Source organism: Vanessa tameamea, chromosome Z, assembly GCF_037043105.1.
Source record: "Vanessa tameamea isolate UH-Manoa-2023 chromosome Z, ilVanTame1 primary haplotype, whole genome shotgun sequence".
Lineage (NCBI taxonomy): Eukaryota > Metazoa > Arthropoda > Insecta > Lepidoptera > Nymphalidae > Vanessa > Vanessa tameamea.
This window is the reverse complement of record NC_087341.1, coordinates 9,889,326-9,904,279: the sequence shown is the minus strand read 5'-3', so window position 1 is coordinate 9,904,279 and position 14,954 is coordinate 9,889,326. Positions and strand designations below refer to the sequence as shown.

The 14,954-nt window shown below is 30.7% G+C and overlaps 1 protein-coding gene across 1 annotated transcript; it reads right to left on the bottom strand.

The window, feature by feature from the left end:
• Positions 1–10,438: 10,438 nt before the first annotated feature.
• LOC113404069 (uncharacterized) lies at positions 10,439–11,925 on the bottom strand. Its single transcript, XM_026644816.2, has 6 exons — positions 11,801–11,925; positions 11,291–11,441; positions 11,132–11,209; positions 10,941–11,059; positions 10,772–10,852; positions 10,439–10,693 (listed from the first exon to the last, which is right to left on the bottom strand). The coding sequence occupies exons 2-6, from the start codon at positions 11,409–11,411 to the stop codon at positions 10,628–10,630; spliced, it is 465 nt and encodes a 154-aa protein (XP_026500601.1). The 5' UTR covers positions 11,412–11,441; positions 11,801–11,925; the 3' UTR covers positions 10,439–10,627.
• Positions 11,926–14,954: the final 3,029 nt, after the last annotated feature.

Here is a 14,954-nt window from a genome sequence, read left to right as displayed (position 1 = left end):
CATTTTGCTCCATTTATTCCCTAGCGTATTCGAGGCTTAATGTAGTTACAATAGTACAATGAACAATATGCATTCAATAACTTTCAAATGAGTCTCCACTAGAATGGTTTATATTCACGCTTGAAACTTTTTTCGAATCGTACCAAAATCAACTAATTTATTTTTCGTTTTGTCCGCGTGATATGTAATTAATTCGTCGAAAATTTTCAATTACTGTTTATGTATTTTTAATTTTGGAACTAACAGAACAATCAAACATGTGCAGAATTCGTATGTGACTAAACATTTGTGACAATTGATTACAGACATTGTTGTCACCAATACCTGTTTCTAATTTTTGTGGAGACTCAGCTATACGGTACAAGTTCATACTTAGACAATTAATATAACCTTATCTAGAGGGTCAAAGTAGAGCCCTTTCGTCTATAATATTTCCAATAGACATCAAAAAGTTTTCATTTATGTATGATTTTTTAACTTCAGTAATATGACTACATCGAACATAATTCCTTAATGCCCTGGCATTAGTAAGGTACTACACATCTCTTGACCATTATAAAATACTAAAGTTGCATGCGTAAGCTACCGCGCGTCTTCTATGTCAACAATTTAAATTCACTGCATCTCTTCTTTTTCATAGGTTCACAACTTGGCGATTTTTTACGCTGCGAGAATTTTGTTCATTCGTGTTCTAGTCAGAGCTCCATTTTTTTAAGAAAATTATTGCTAATAGTCCTCTGGTCTTGTTAGTGTCGACGGTTAGAAGCCTAGCTTAACTTTGAGAGATCAATCTCCTGAGAGTATCTCTTCCTAATACGCAAGGCTTATAGCGTTGTCAGAATGCGTCCAGAACAGAGCTTTGAGGAATTCAGGTGAATTTCGGACGAAAGGCCGATGAGTATCCTCTACTCGATATAACTCCGAGCGCAATGCCCAATTTATGCAACATTTTACAATCAAATATTTTACCAGCTGATCGAAAGATTGCTTACGCTTTGCGAATGGTCTTTAATGTATTCCAAAATTGATCTTCAGAACATGAGACATGTGTAGTTCCCTATTATAAACAAAATATTTAAATGGCCTTAATTGCTATACACATTTATTTAATTGTCTTAACTCTCTAAAACCCACAAAGGTTGAATGAATACAATTCGTAAATAAACATGCTACTGTATGCAAATGCATTTCTCTCTAGACCTGTCAGTTCCTATTTACAAACTACATCACTACGTAATTACATACATAAATAATTTCATATATATAAATGCCAAAAATGTTTTTTATTTAATAATTTTATAAATATTTTAATTTCCAAAAGGATTTTTTTTTCCTTTCCAATAATTAATTCGAATTTTTAATTGTTTCAAAAATTCGGTTTTACTAAGAATGCTCTTTAGTTGTTGACACTATGACCGACGCATATTATGAAATACGAGCATTTGAAATAAGATTAATTACTAATCCTAATTAATGCTATGAGTGACTGATGTGACAGGAACTTCCCGATGCCTTCGCTTAGGTTATCTTCGTACCCACGTTTTTGAGACTTATTCTAATGCAAGTATGACGAGTTTGGTTCCTGTCGCATTAGTGTTTATTTTTCCTATATTTCTAAGTTATACTAAGTTGTGCGTTTAGATTTCTCTAATATGGCTTTTTACGATCACTTCCTAATAAAATATATTCATAAAGTTTGTAAAATCAAAATTTTAATAACGAGTTTTTTATTTCTATTCTATGTTTTTCTTTTTGGATTTTTCTTGTTTTTCTTTTTAACATAACACTTATACCTTACTTATACCTATGCTTAATCAAATATGATTAGAAATCAAACATTAACTTGTTAAATAATTATTATTAACAAACTAAAAATAATTGAAACAATGTAATTTTAAGATAATGAATTAAATAATACAATTTGCAAATTTATTTTCAATTAAAAATATTTAACTCTTAACATATCGCTATAAAACATATTTTTTTTTACATAAAATAAATTAAATGGAAACAAGAATCTACGTAACATATTTGGACATACTGGCTGATATTCTAACTGATGATCTTTTAACTTGTTTTAAGCTATATAAAAATCATTTTTCAACGAAATTAGTCTTCAAATAAAAAAAAAGTAAAGCAAAGTCTAACGGTTCCTAATATTTTAAAAAATGTATTAAAAAACTTGTCAATAATAAAAAAGTTTTTGGAAAAAACGTTCAATTAAAATTTCAGCCAGTTAGCTGAAATTGTTATTTACCTAATTGATATTATTAAAACAATATTAATGTTTGGAATCTCTATTTAGAGCAAATTTTCTAATAAAATGAATAATATGATTTTCAGATTTAGTTTCAAATTTCTATGCGAAGATTATGTTGGAATAAAAATTATATTAATAAATTAGTTTTATAGCGAAATTTGAATTTTAAACGTACAATACGTCGTAATAAAGTACAATTTAGTCGAATATTTTTGTCAAAACGAAATATGACATTAATTGAAGTTTCTAATAGATATTAATAAAAATATAAAATATTTTAAAAAATTATGGATAATATTTAATTTTAATTTAGAACTTCGTGCAGTTCTTTTTTAATTTTACCAAAGTTATAGACCAAATTGAAACTCGTTTAAGATTCACGAGCCCTATAATAACAAAATTTAAAAAAATTAAAGAAAACGTTAAAAATAACTGCAATTTTTACATTTATTTACATGCTTACTTACCACTTCCACCTGCAACTACTACTTTGATCTGCTATTTTGATTTTATGGTTTATCTTATTACCTATAATAAACTCTTCACTATAATAAGCAAATATATTTAAATTTACTTATTATGAACAGGAAAATACGCAACTTCTATTGAGCAATTGAGTTTTCAGTTCGTGAAACATAAACGTGAAACAAAAACAAACGTGCTTAACCAATGTTAAGAAACGAAATTATTTCAACAGAAATGGAGTTGGAACCCGAAATATTTATTGAGCAATTGAGTATTGAGTCCGTCCCCGTAAAAAAAAATACAAACGATTTAAAGTGTTAATGATGAAAGTAAATTACACTTCTAAAACTTCATAAATAATTTGATTGATAACTTTTGTTCATAATTATGCCAAAGTTATAGACCAAATCGGTCAATCTCTTGAATCTGCAACTTTTATTGAGCAAATGAGATTTGAGTTCGTTCCGTAAATGAAAAACAAATCAAATTGATTGTTAAAGATGAAATGCATGGAAATAATGACTTTGATCCTATTACAATATTATTGTTATAAATAATTCTCAAAAAATATATTTGTATTCTTTTATAGATAACGCGGCAGCTTATCATCTAGTAGGCTTGCACCTTTATTACGAGCAAATAAAATGCATTACTACGTTTACTCCAACATAATGAAATGTATGCCAATCATAGTAAAAAGCTAAAAACACAAAATTCCAAGATATCTCTAGAAGAAACCTCATATTTCATGACCCACACACGGCTCCCATCATAAACATTATTTAAAATTTTCTAAATATCAATTTAAATTAATAAAGTGAATTTATTTTAGAAATTAGAGAAATGTTTAAACATAAATTATTTCTGATGTAAGTGATACTATTCTCTGAACTGTATCAAAAGAATTGAGTTATAAAAAATAAAAAGGAACTGTTTTTAATTGTTTTCTATCCAATAATGTGACTGACAATGTTGAACAATGACATAAACTCTCCGGATGACCGCATCATTTATTTGCCTTCCTTCATTGTAATTACTTTAAAAATAATATTTTAAAATGAGACAAACTTTGTCGTTTTTTGAATCAAGCCGATCGAGAAATGCTAATATCAGACTTCTTCTATATCTATATGTACAAAGACATCTTCTTTCTTAAAAAAATCTACTCACTTAATTTATTATTACTGTGTTTACTTGGATTTCAATACTTTGTATATTTAATACTAAAATAATTCAACCCGATGTTATCCAATATCAATATAATCGCAATGTTCATTATTAACTTCCCGTTAATTCATTAAACTTAATCAATTCCCAACTAACTACGATTAAGATTAGTCCTTAAGCTACTATATAACTTTAACTTGTATAGAAGACTAGAGACCTATGATAAAGATTCAGAAATGAGAAAATAAAATTCACAAAGAAGGCCAATGGAATTAAAAGACAATTCCTGTCTTGGCATTAAAAATAATGACAGAGTAGCTACTCTAGTGGGGGACAGTTGTGGAGCGTGAAGGCTTGTCTCTGTTACCGGTAAGACCTGACCACATTACAATTGGTAAAACATTAAAAGGGTCGATGAACAGGTGGTATATCTATCTATCTAAGCATTTTTTTGTTTTTTTTTTTTTATTTTATATAAAAAATAGTTTCTTAAATGAAATTCTTAAGCTAGATTAAAAATTATACTTATAAATAGTATTCTTATCTTAATATTTTTTTACCGTGCGTCTCAAAGCTTTTTTCCATGTCTGGTTATTTCTTTTCCAGAATATTTTCTCTCCAAAAAATCTTCAAAGTTTTTTGACGATTCGAGTTTCTGCAATGACAAATATGTACTAATTATATTGTAATAATTTCATCTCAAAATAGTATACAATACATATATGTACCTATATGTACTTACAGAACATGAGCGAATTTTAATTTTAAGTTGTGAAATTCACAATGCAGCAATTTTCGCCTGTTGTTACGGTTTGATCTGGACACCGTTGGTATCTGTAAAACGTTATTCGCTATTAATCTGTTTTTATTATTATAAATGAATAAAATTAATCTCTGTGTATTTAAATATAATATACGATAGATTTTCTTTATTGTTTGATCTGATTTCGTAATGATTTTGCATAAATTGCTCCTTCTACATACATTAACAGGGTGTTAAAGGATATTTTTTCAACATACAGCTACTGAGTTAATTACTATTATAGTTGACCCCTCCTAGGATATCGTTGTATTATCTCAGATATTTAAAAATTGACAGCACCTAGATATGTCTATATTGTTAGAATTACAAGTAAAACATTAATTTCAGGATCCGAAGATACATAAAATGTATATTTTTAGTTCTCATTAACAAAGCTACAAAAAATTGTTGGACTTCCAAAAGGTTGTATGGAGTTGCGGGCATTGTCAATTAGTGACTGTATTGTAATTGATAGCGTTCGATTTATAAATAAATAGTTAATTCGCAATAAACAAATTTTCACAATAACAGCTTTGCAGAATCGCAGGTGCAAGTACAAGCGATGCACATATCGTTCAAATTGTAGTTTATCGATTATACCCCGCGGGAGTGGGGTGTGGGAAATAAGGAGGACCCCACCCCCACTGATAATTAGTATACAATAAGTTATCAGCTTATTTTTTTTATTTCTATCATTTTGCAATAAAATTGTATTGCATCTATTAAAAGGCAGATAAAAAATTCGCAAGTCTTTGCTTAATTAATTTGAAATAATTCGCTTTATATACGCAGCCGATATTTAGCTCAGCTTAGATATAACGATGATTATAATTTAAATACGAATTAAAATATATCAAAGGAAAAATAAAAATTGATACCAAAAAAAATATATATCACATAGCAATAAAAATAATAAAATTATTCAAAAAATACTCACGATATTTAAATCCAAAAGGTGTTTGAGTTCACTGCACATATTTTCTCTTTTTTTAGACTATATTTAAAATTTTAATACTAAGCACTAACTATAGAAAAAAAAGATAATGCTCTTATTTTAAAAAAAATTTCATAATATGCGTCATCATAGTGTCAACACGTAAAGTGCATTGCCTAGATTTTCAGCTACGACCGGGTTGAGGTAGCTCGCTCAGATCTGCGCATGTGCTATCGAGATCAATACCGTCCCGTCTCCATGGCAAAAATCGGAAGGAGTAGGGAGATGTCTGGAATGGGTGGAAGGTAGCCAGGTTGCCTAGAAACAATGCAATGCATGTTTAAAATACATAATATATACAAAATTGAGTATTGAAATATAATACATCTTATTTGACAATTAAACTGGTGATATAATAATGAAGCTACCTTAGGTATCTAAATATTTTGTATTATCTCGATTATTGGCGGTAATACAAAATGTCTAAATTCTTTTTTTTCTCTCATAGATTTTTCTATAATTAATAATAATTACTGGTATATTAAATCAATGATACCCAAAATGGCCTATATCGACCCTCAGGGATTGATGATGATCTTCAAGGAGTCCCGTTTACAGTGAAAAAATAATTTAGGTTCTGTGAGATGTAAACGGGGATGTATATAAAAATGAAATGTAAAATACGATTAGAATCAAAACTAGAACTCTTCAACTCTTTATATAAATAATAAATATAATATGTGTGTATTTTTGGCCATGTACTTGTACAAATTTCAGAAAAACAAAATTTAAGTTTAGTTCAGTTTGGTATAGGGCCTTGTTTATGGCGTTAATATTTATCCTCACTCTGGTATCATGCCAAATATTTAGTTTTTATACCCTGTCCAAGATAGTTTGATCTTTTTGACAGATGTAAATTTTTCTGATCGACATAACTTTGCAATGACGAACATATTATTTTCTTAAATTAATGATTTTAAAAATTGTAAAAATATTTTAAAAAATACATATAATACAAAAGTTGCTAGAGATTCAAGCGTTATCTGAAAATATTAAGACTTTTTCTATTATATATTATTGCTTCAAAGTAAAATTTAAATAGAAACACTGAAAATAATAGACGTTTGTACAATGTTTCATTGGTCGGACGGTAGGGACGCGAATAGCAGGCAGTAACTGATACAAATATCGATAACAAAAATGCTTATTAAAGATCATTGTTAAATTATTGTTACGAACGGGGGTCCTTTTGGTTAGTGGTTGGTGTCTCTTTAGCTGGTATAACACTTTTTAAAAAAATAAGTAAAAAAAAAATTTAGTTCTAATTTGAATTACTCATTCCATCGTTCCATCGACTGTTATATATGTTATATTTTCTGTTTCTCGTCACTAGCCCGTCTGTCAAAAAGATCAAGCCAACTTGAACAAGGTATAAGAGCTGTGTTGCTTAGGTCCATAGAAAACATGGATCTTAAGCGAAGAACACACGTTCAAATGCAGTCATTCACCACCAATTATTATCATAAATCATCATCCACATATTCATGTATTCTTATAATCTTTTCTGGGTGGTAGTTATCATCTTTGGGTTAGCACACCACAACAATACAAGCTCCTTCTCCGTAATTTCGTCCAATGCTAAGCAATTTGAATTAACTACGATCCAATACTAACAGACGATTTAGGTCATCCCTTACGCTGCAGGTTATCAGCGACGGTGACTACACACCATAAGGTGAACCTCCTATAGCTATAAAAAAGTATTTATATTTCATCTCGCGGTAGGCGAATAGGACAAAAAAACAACAGCGGCTAGATATGTTGTTGCATGAACAGTCTTTTGATAGGTTGGTATTGGCTAATGGTATTCCTAAAGCCAGTACTGATGCTTCTTCACCTGTATTTATATACTTTAAATATCATTCTCATTATTATCAGCTCTTATTTAGAACACAGGGTTGCTATATTAAAGTACATCTCTGTTGGGTGTTATAGTTTTGGCTTTTCTCTCATTAAATGTTAGTTAGTCATCGTTGATTCTTGACAATTTTGTAGATAGATTTTAATTTAACCAACAAAAGACTTGCTAGATTATTAAGGAATTGATTTATATTGTAAGAGATTTATTCCTAAATAAGACTTTAGCTCTGATCTGTGCGCTACTGGTCTTCCGATCAGATTTTAATAGTGATGGTATTGAGAATGCTTCTGCGCTTGCGCACATTCTAGTACTCATTAGCAAATCCTGCGTCGTTGACTTTAACCAGGGTGATAGTAATTTGAACTGGTATATATTTATTTATTATTATTTAGTTTTCATCGCAACATTTAAATATTATTCAAGAGATATTTTAGCGCATTCCGTCGATCCTAAATAACTGGGACGAGCAAATGATTATGATAATCATTTGATATATAAACAAACACATTGAAATGTTTTTATTTTATTTTATAATAATGGTTACAGTATATGGGATATCATATTGTAGAATTATAAGATAATGATTAATAATAATAAGCTTATTATTAAATAAGCTTGGCTAGTAATAGACACTGAGATCAATTGATTAATACTAATTTCACAATATATGCGTGATCACCTTATATAAGTAGTGGCAGTAGACTATGTGGTAAATTCAAGACAATAGTCTACTACACGTAAAAGTATTCTCAATACAATACACATTATAGTATTATAAACCTTATGACACTAGAAGTATACCCTAAAATAAATTAAATAAATAAGCAAAAAATAATGATATAATGACTCTGTTTTGCGTTTTGAATAAGGAACAGATAATTACCTTAGCAGTAAGTTATATAAAATGTGGCGAGGTAAACCCCAGTTCATTCGAAATCTGTTTGATAATGTACAAAATTATTCTTATATACGATATATTAAAAAAAAAAAAAAAAATCTATTACAGTACACATTTTTAAAAGTGCTAAACATTATTTCAGTATTTTATTATATATATTATAGTTATACAATCTTAAAGTGATATCTGTTATGTTATTAAAGTAATGGAGCAAAATAAGTGAATAACGTGAATTATTACTCCGCTTACAACGATACATTTTTAAAATAAATTATTTTTATAAAAAATCTTACTCCAAACTCTTACAATCCGCCCAAAACGTGCAAGACCAATCTATCGACAATAGTTAAAAAATTAACTTTCCTTACTTGCAACTTTTTTTTTTCATTACTCTACCTTTTCAATCTTTATATACGTTTGTTCCCACACGTTAAAATTTCAAGTCACAGGTGCCAACCCGACGATCACAGTTAGTAAAACTTCAATATTCGTTTCCGTATAACTCTTTACCTAACTCAGTTCCTTACCGAAATTTGATTTCGAAATAGGAGAATTTTAATGCAACCTGCATTAAACCAAAATCTTAAGTCACAAGTTTAACCACCATAAAATAATTTTGGGTTTCGTATTTGACCCTTTGAAACGTCTATAAATATTTTTATCTGACTCGGTTTCATTCACTATATTTGATTCTTAAATAATCTTTAAATCAAAATAGTAAAAAAGAAAATCTACCCAAAATATTACAACAATAAATTTGAGTAAAAGTTGTTTTTCATAACCACCTCTTTGAATTACGAGGCTTAGGCTTTGAGCCAGATTAGGTTAGAACCATTGACCAGTCTTATAGAAAATTTCTAATATTTTAATTTTTTTTACTGACCACAGTACAGTGTTCAATTTTAAGCACCAAAAATATTATATAATTTTTGCCAATTTAAAAATATTATGAATAATACTAATCCCACTTCAACTAAGTTTTTCTATGAGCGGGATACATTTTAAATTAAAAATCAGCTGTAAAGTCTGTATTTTGGTTTGTGATTTTCATTATGTCTAGGATAGAGTGATACATAAACAAAAAAAAAAACAAAATTAAAATGAATGCTATCTGGCGTATAGTTGATAAGGAAATAAAATACAATAAATTGCAAAAATGCGATCAGATTTTTCAGATACATCCTCTTTGTGTCTTATAATTTGTTGGTTTTTAAAATTAAATGAAATTAAATTATCTTTTGATAGCATTCAATTAAACATATGTGTATATGTTTCCGTATAATTGTAAGGACGACGGTCTGCCAGGATACTTACAATTTCACGGTGACATAATATATAAACATCTTAATACAATACTTATGTTTAGGAAATTAAATTGTCTACATTTAAGAGAACATAATATAAATTTCGCAAGTAATAATTTCAAGCTAAAAACTTAAAAATGAAGATGTCTCTAGAAGAAACCTTATATTTCTTAATGGAATCAGCTGCCACAGTTTTATCATTACGGCTTCGTAAAATAATCAAAATTAAACAACTGTTAAATCAATAGTTTGAAAACTTTTCAATAAAATATTTATGTTGTAATAAAAAACAAATTTCCAATTGTAAAATAAAATAATGCTGATTCATGAAAGAGAATATTCGACTTCTCCTATTTTATATGTACAAAGACATCTTTTGATTTATCAAAGTACTACACTCACATATTTCCTTTTTGTTCGCTCCCTTAGATTTACATATTATCAATAATATTAGTCTAGTGCTACATGCTTAAGTTCTAAAAAGATTATATAAATCGCTATTACTAAGTAATTAAAATATTTTTTATAAAAAAAAAAAAAATTAAAATCATATAATTAACATTATAATTTTTGATGAAAATTATCTTTCCCGATAAGCCCATTTCTTTGATATGTTAAATATAAAATTGATTATTTTATACGTAGATTAAATTTTTTAATAAATAATATTATTATAAACTAAGACAAAATTATTTCTTCTGACAAAGTAGAAAAGAGTACTAAGAAGGATCACAAATGGAACCTTATCGTATGAGACTTATTATTACATTTTATTAAGTCTAGGGATTAAACATTTTAGATTACTTATATGTTCTAAATTAAAAGTATAAACAGTGTATTTTTTGATTGATTATTTTTTTCTCCCTCCTCCCGACTTTACTGTGTATCTTGGTCGGTAGCTACTGCCTCTTGCATATTATTGTCAGATGATTCCTGTTCCGCCTGTAAATAGACAAAACTGATTAGGTTACGTTCAAATTAATATAATAATAATGAGCATTTGATTCGCATCATAAATACCTTTGACAGAAAGTAGACAAATTTATACAAGCCCAGATAATGCACTTCATTGTTTGTTTGTGCATCTGTTTGATCGATGGCCTGCATAAAAAAACTCTATGTTAAAAAAGTAAGAAAAACTTTTGGGATTAAAAAGGAATAAAAAGAATGAAATGCTATGGATACTTACTACGTTGTCTAGGCCATAAACGAGATCGGTGACGTTTCCTTCTTCATAAGTCTCGTCATCAAAATCTCCATGTATCCCGAACGCGAGCGGTGGCACTGGAGAGGGCGGCGGAGAAGTCCCTGTAAAAGTATTACATCACTGTAGATATTTCTCAAATAAAACAATATTGTTTTTAACTTATATTTACATACACTCCACTGGTTCCTCCTCTTCTTCATCGTCTTCGTAATCTTCATCGTATGGAGTTCCAGTAAATGGCCCCACGAGCTCTATTAAAAAGATAATATGCAATAATTACTGTTCATAAATTATCAAAATGTTATTATTTACATGTTATAAATAATACACACCCTGTTCTTCTTCGTCATTTTGGCAATCCATAGTAGGATTATTATCTACTACAGTCGCCTTGGCGTATTGGTGATCCACCGGCTGCACTGCAGTTTCATTATATTCCTCCGCGTCAATCATTATTTGCGGATCACTTATTGTGTTCTTTATCTAAAATACATAATAAGTTTGGTCAACCACTGATTAATATTCAATAATAAGGCTTGCGCGCGCAGCTTCACCCTCCCATCCTCTCCCGCAAACAAAGCAACATGATCGATCACACGCCCCTCCCCACCTCAACTACCCCTTTGAAATGAGACAAGCTAGCACTCGGACCTCTCAGTCTATCAAACAATGATTCATAATATTACGCATCATTTAAAAATAATTTAAATAAAAAAAATATATTCGCTATATTGCTGCGAGAAAAAAATGCAGAAAATTTACCATAGATATTAGAAATTCGCTTTTAGATAATTGCATGCCTTCAATTAATTTAATCCTAATTAAAGAAAAAAAAAACTTACAATACGGAGTCAATCCAATTACACAGCGTATGTTTCTCAATATTTAAATAAGCAATCACTTCTCTATAACTTTGCACGATACACGTAGTCACTCTACCGGTGCCACAAGATGGAATGCAAAAATATATGACGACAATGATGGACTAACAAGCGTCAGGTACGCTTGCGCAAGCTGGAGATGGGATGAGGGTGGGGTTCAACCCTGGACGGGGGGCGTTGAGAGCTCTATAATAGACATTTATACGAGTATTACAAAACTATTAGCAACAACATTTCGAAGTGTTTTTTACTGAGTATTTCTATGTTTTTTTAATTGAAATATTAAAAGAGTATATTATAAATATTATATGAGACAAATTTAATTTACTACAAAAATATAACTATTGGAAATTATTAATTATATTCATCCACAATCAGTTATTCTATTTGTTAATAACCAATATGGATTATTACGATACGTTGGGATGATTATGTTCTACTAAGAAACCGGAATTAAATGAGCCGGAGCCATTGAGCCGAAATGGCCCAGTAGTTAGAACGCGTGCATCTTAACCAATGATTGCGGGTTCAAACCCAGGCAAGCACCACTGAATTTTAATGTGTTTAATTTATGTTAATAATTCATCCCGACCTCGGCTGTGAAAGAAAACATCGTGAGGAAACCTACATGTGTCAAATTTCAACGAAATTTCGCCACATGTGTATCCACTAACTCACATTGGAGCAGTGTGGTGGAATATGCTCCTTCTCCTCAAAGGGAGAGGTGGCCTTAGCCTAGCAGTGGGAAATTGGCTTAGAAAACAGGCTGTTAATGTAAGAAACCGGAATTAAAACCGGAATACATAACATAATTAAAGAAAATAACATTTTATTTTACATTGAAAGTGTTACTGATCTTAATAATTAAGTAATGTACCTTGTCTTTGTTGTTACGCTAGCTTAATTGTCCTTCAAACCGGTATAAAATTAATGGGTAGCACTTACACATGTACAAACTTACTTACTTACATGGCTTGCTAGGGTCGGTAAGTGTACAAAAAGGCTACTATTTCCTATCGTGCTTAGGAGTAGTGTTATAATACCTGCGTTGTAGGTCTAGCACCTCCTAAGAGGAGACAGGGTTTCTAGATTTGAAAAAGAACAGTTATTGAGTATTAACTTAATTATCGTACATAGAATTTACCAATTACTTAAGTAAATGGTAAATTTACATACAGATTATACATATGAACAGCTTGCTACAAATATTTGTCAACGTGCTATTAAATCAAATCAAAATATAATTCATTCAAGTAGGCTTTTACAAGCACTTTTTAATCGATATTTAACAAACTATTTAAAGTAAAGCTACCACTGGTTCGGATTGTAGATTCTACCGAGAAGAACCGGCAAGAAACTCAGTAGTTACTCTTTTTCAATATCTAAAAATACAGTCATGTTAGTTAAATACAATTATATACATATGTATATTATGTCTCCTGCCTGGAAGTTAACAAGCATGAACTCCACGCTTTTTTATCATCAATATAATCTTGTATCGAATAATATGCCTTCTTTACCAATGTATTTTTACAATTGATTTGAATCTATGAAACGGCAAAGTTAAAAATGTCTGCGGAATTTTATTATAGAAGCGGATAATTTCGGATCTTGCCCCAAGAATGATTTATTGACTATGCGGAGTCGGAAACTTGGCGTTCTAAGCTTGTCCTTACTTCTTGTGCACATACAATGATTATCACTGATTTTATCAAAGTGATCAATGCTACTGTGAATATACATAATATTCACATAAATATATTGTGACGCAACAGTGACAATTCCTACTTTTTTAAAAACATCTCGAAGAAGGTACAATATATAAAAAATAAATCGATTATTATATTATGATATATTAATAAAAGTTAATGGTGGCAGGGCTTTGTACAAGCCCGTCTGGGTAGGTACCACCCACTCATCAGATATTCCAAACAGCAATACTTAGTATTGTTGTGTACCGGCTTGAAGGGTGAGTGAGCCAGTGTAACTACAGCTACCAAGGTACATTACATCTTAGCTCCTAACGTTGGTAGCGCATTGGTGTAATGTAGGGAATGGTTATCATTTCTTACAGCGTCAATGTCTATGGGTGGTTGTGACCATTTACCATCATTGGCTCATTTGCCCGTCGACCAACCAACAACTAAAAAAAAATTAAGTTCGATAACTTACATGAAAAACATCTAAAAATATTTTAAAATTAAATCAAACTATATTGTTTGTTTTGTCAACGGTACATTATAATATAATATCAACTCCCTCAGCCTCCATCCATTTTCCCGCCTACACACGCTCAATCCGGGCTTCTGAAACCCTTTGCCACCCGATTTCAAAAGGTATTGATTGCAAACAACCTGGGCATGCGTATTGAGCTCGCCCTTCCGGTTCACCTTCAGGACATCTAGGTATTTTACATTTAGAATCGGCTCTATGGCGATGTACATTGAACAAGCATATTTTAATGTAATATGTTTGAGATCATAATTATTTCTTTGTGACTTTAGACTGCCTTGTTGCTCTAGTGGATACAAGGCCGCAGATCCCGAGGTCCTGGGTTCAAGCCCCAGGCCGACAAAAAGTTACTACGGTTTTTAGTCGAAAAAATCTTTAAAATTCTCAGTAGCAGCTTGGAGTCTGGAAGATGGAAATTTGTACACTTCCAACTGCCATGCCTCGGAAAGCACGTAAAACAATCCTGCGCCTAAACTCTTTCCGTTCTTGTCGGATTGGCAGCCAATGCTTTTTCCCAATATTGCGACTTTGAATGATCAATAAATGATCAAATATTATGTTTGTGCTTATTTACACTTCCTCATACTTCAAACCATAAAACAACCACAATGAAATACATTCACTTTTTGGTTGACAAGCTTCAAGGTGAGGTGAGGCCGTGGGAGGGCCGTGTCGACGTTTTCGTTACCACCGTCGAAGGGAATCAACACTTTCCTGTTTCCGCTCCGCTGTCTCCTTCTAGATGATGACGGTGTCCTAGAAGGAGGCTTCATCCCACCTCATCTGCGGAGCATTGACGATCGATGTCGATCAATCATCGAGTGAAATTTATCCTACCTATCTCAGCTGGAAAAAATAGCTAATTGGTTCCCCAAGGCGGTCT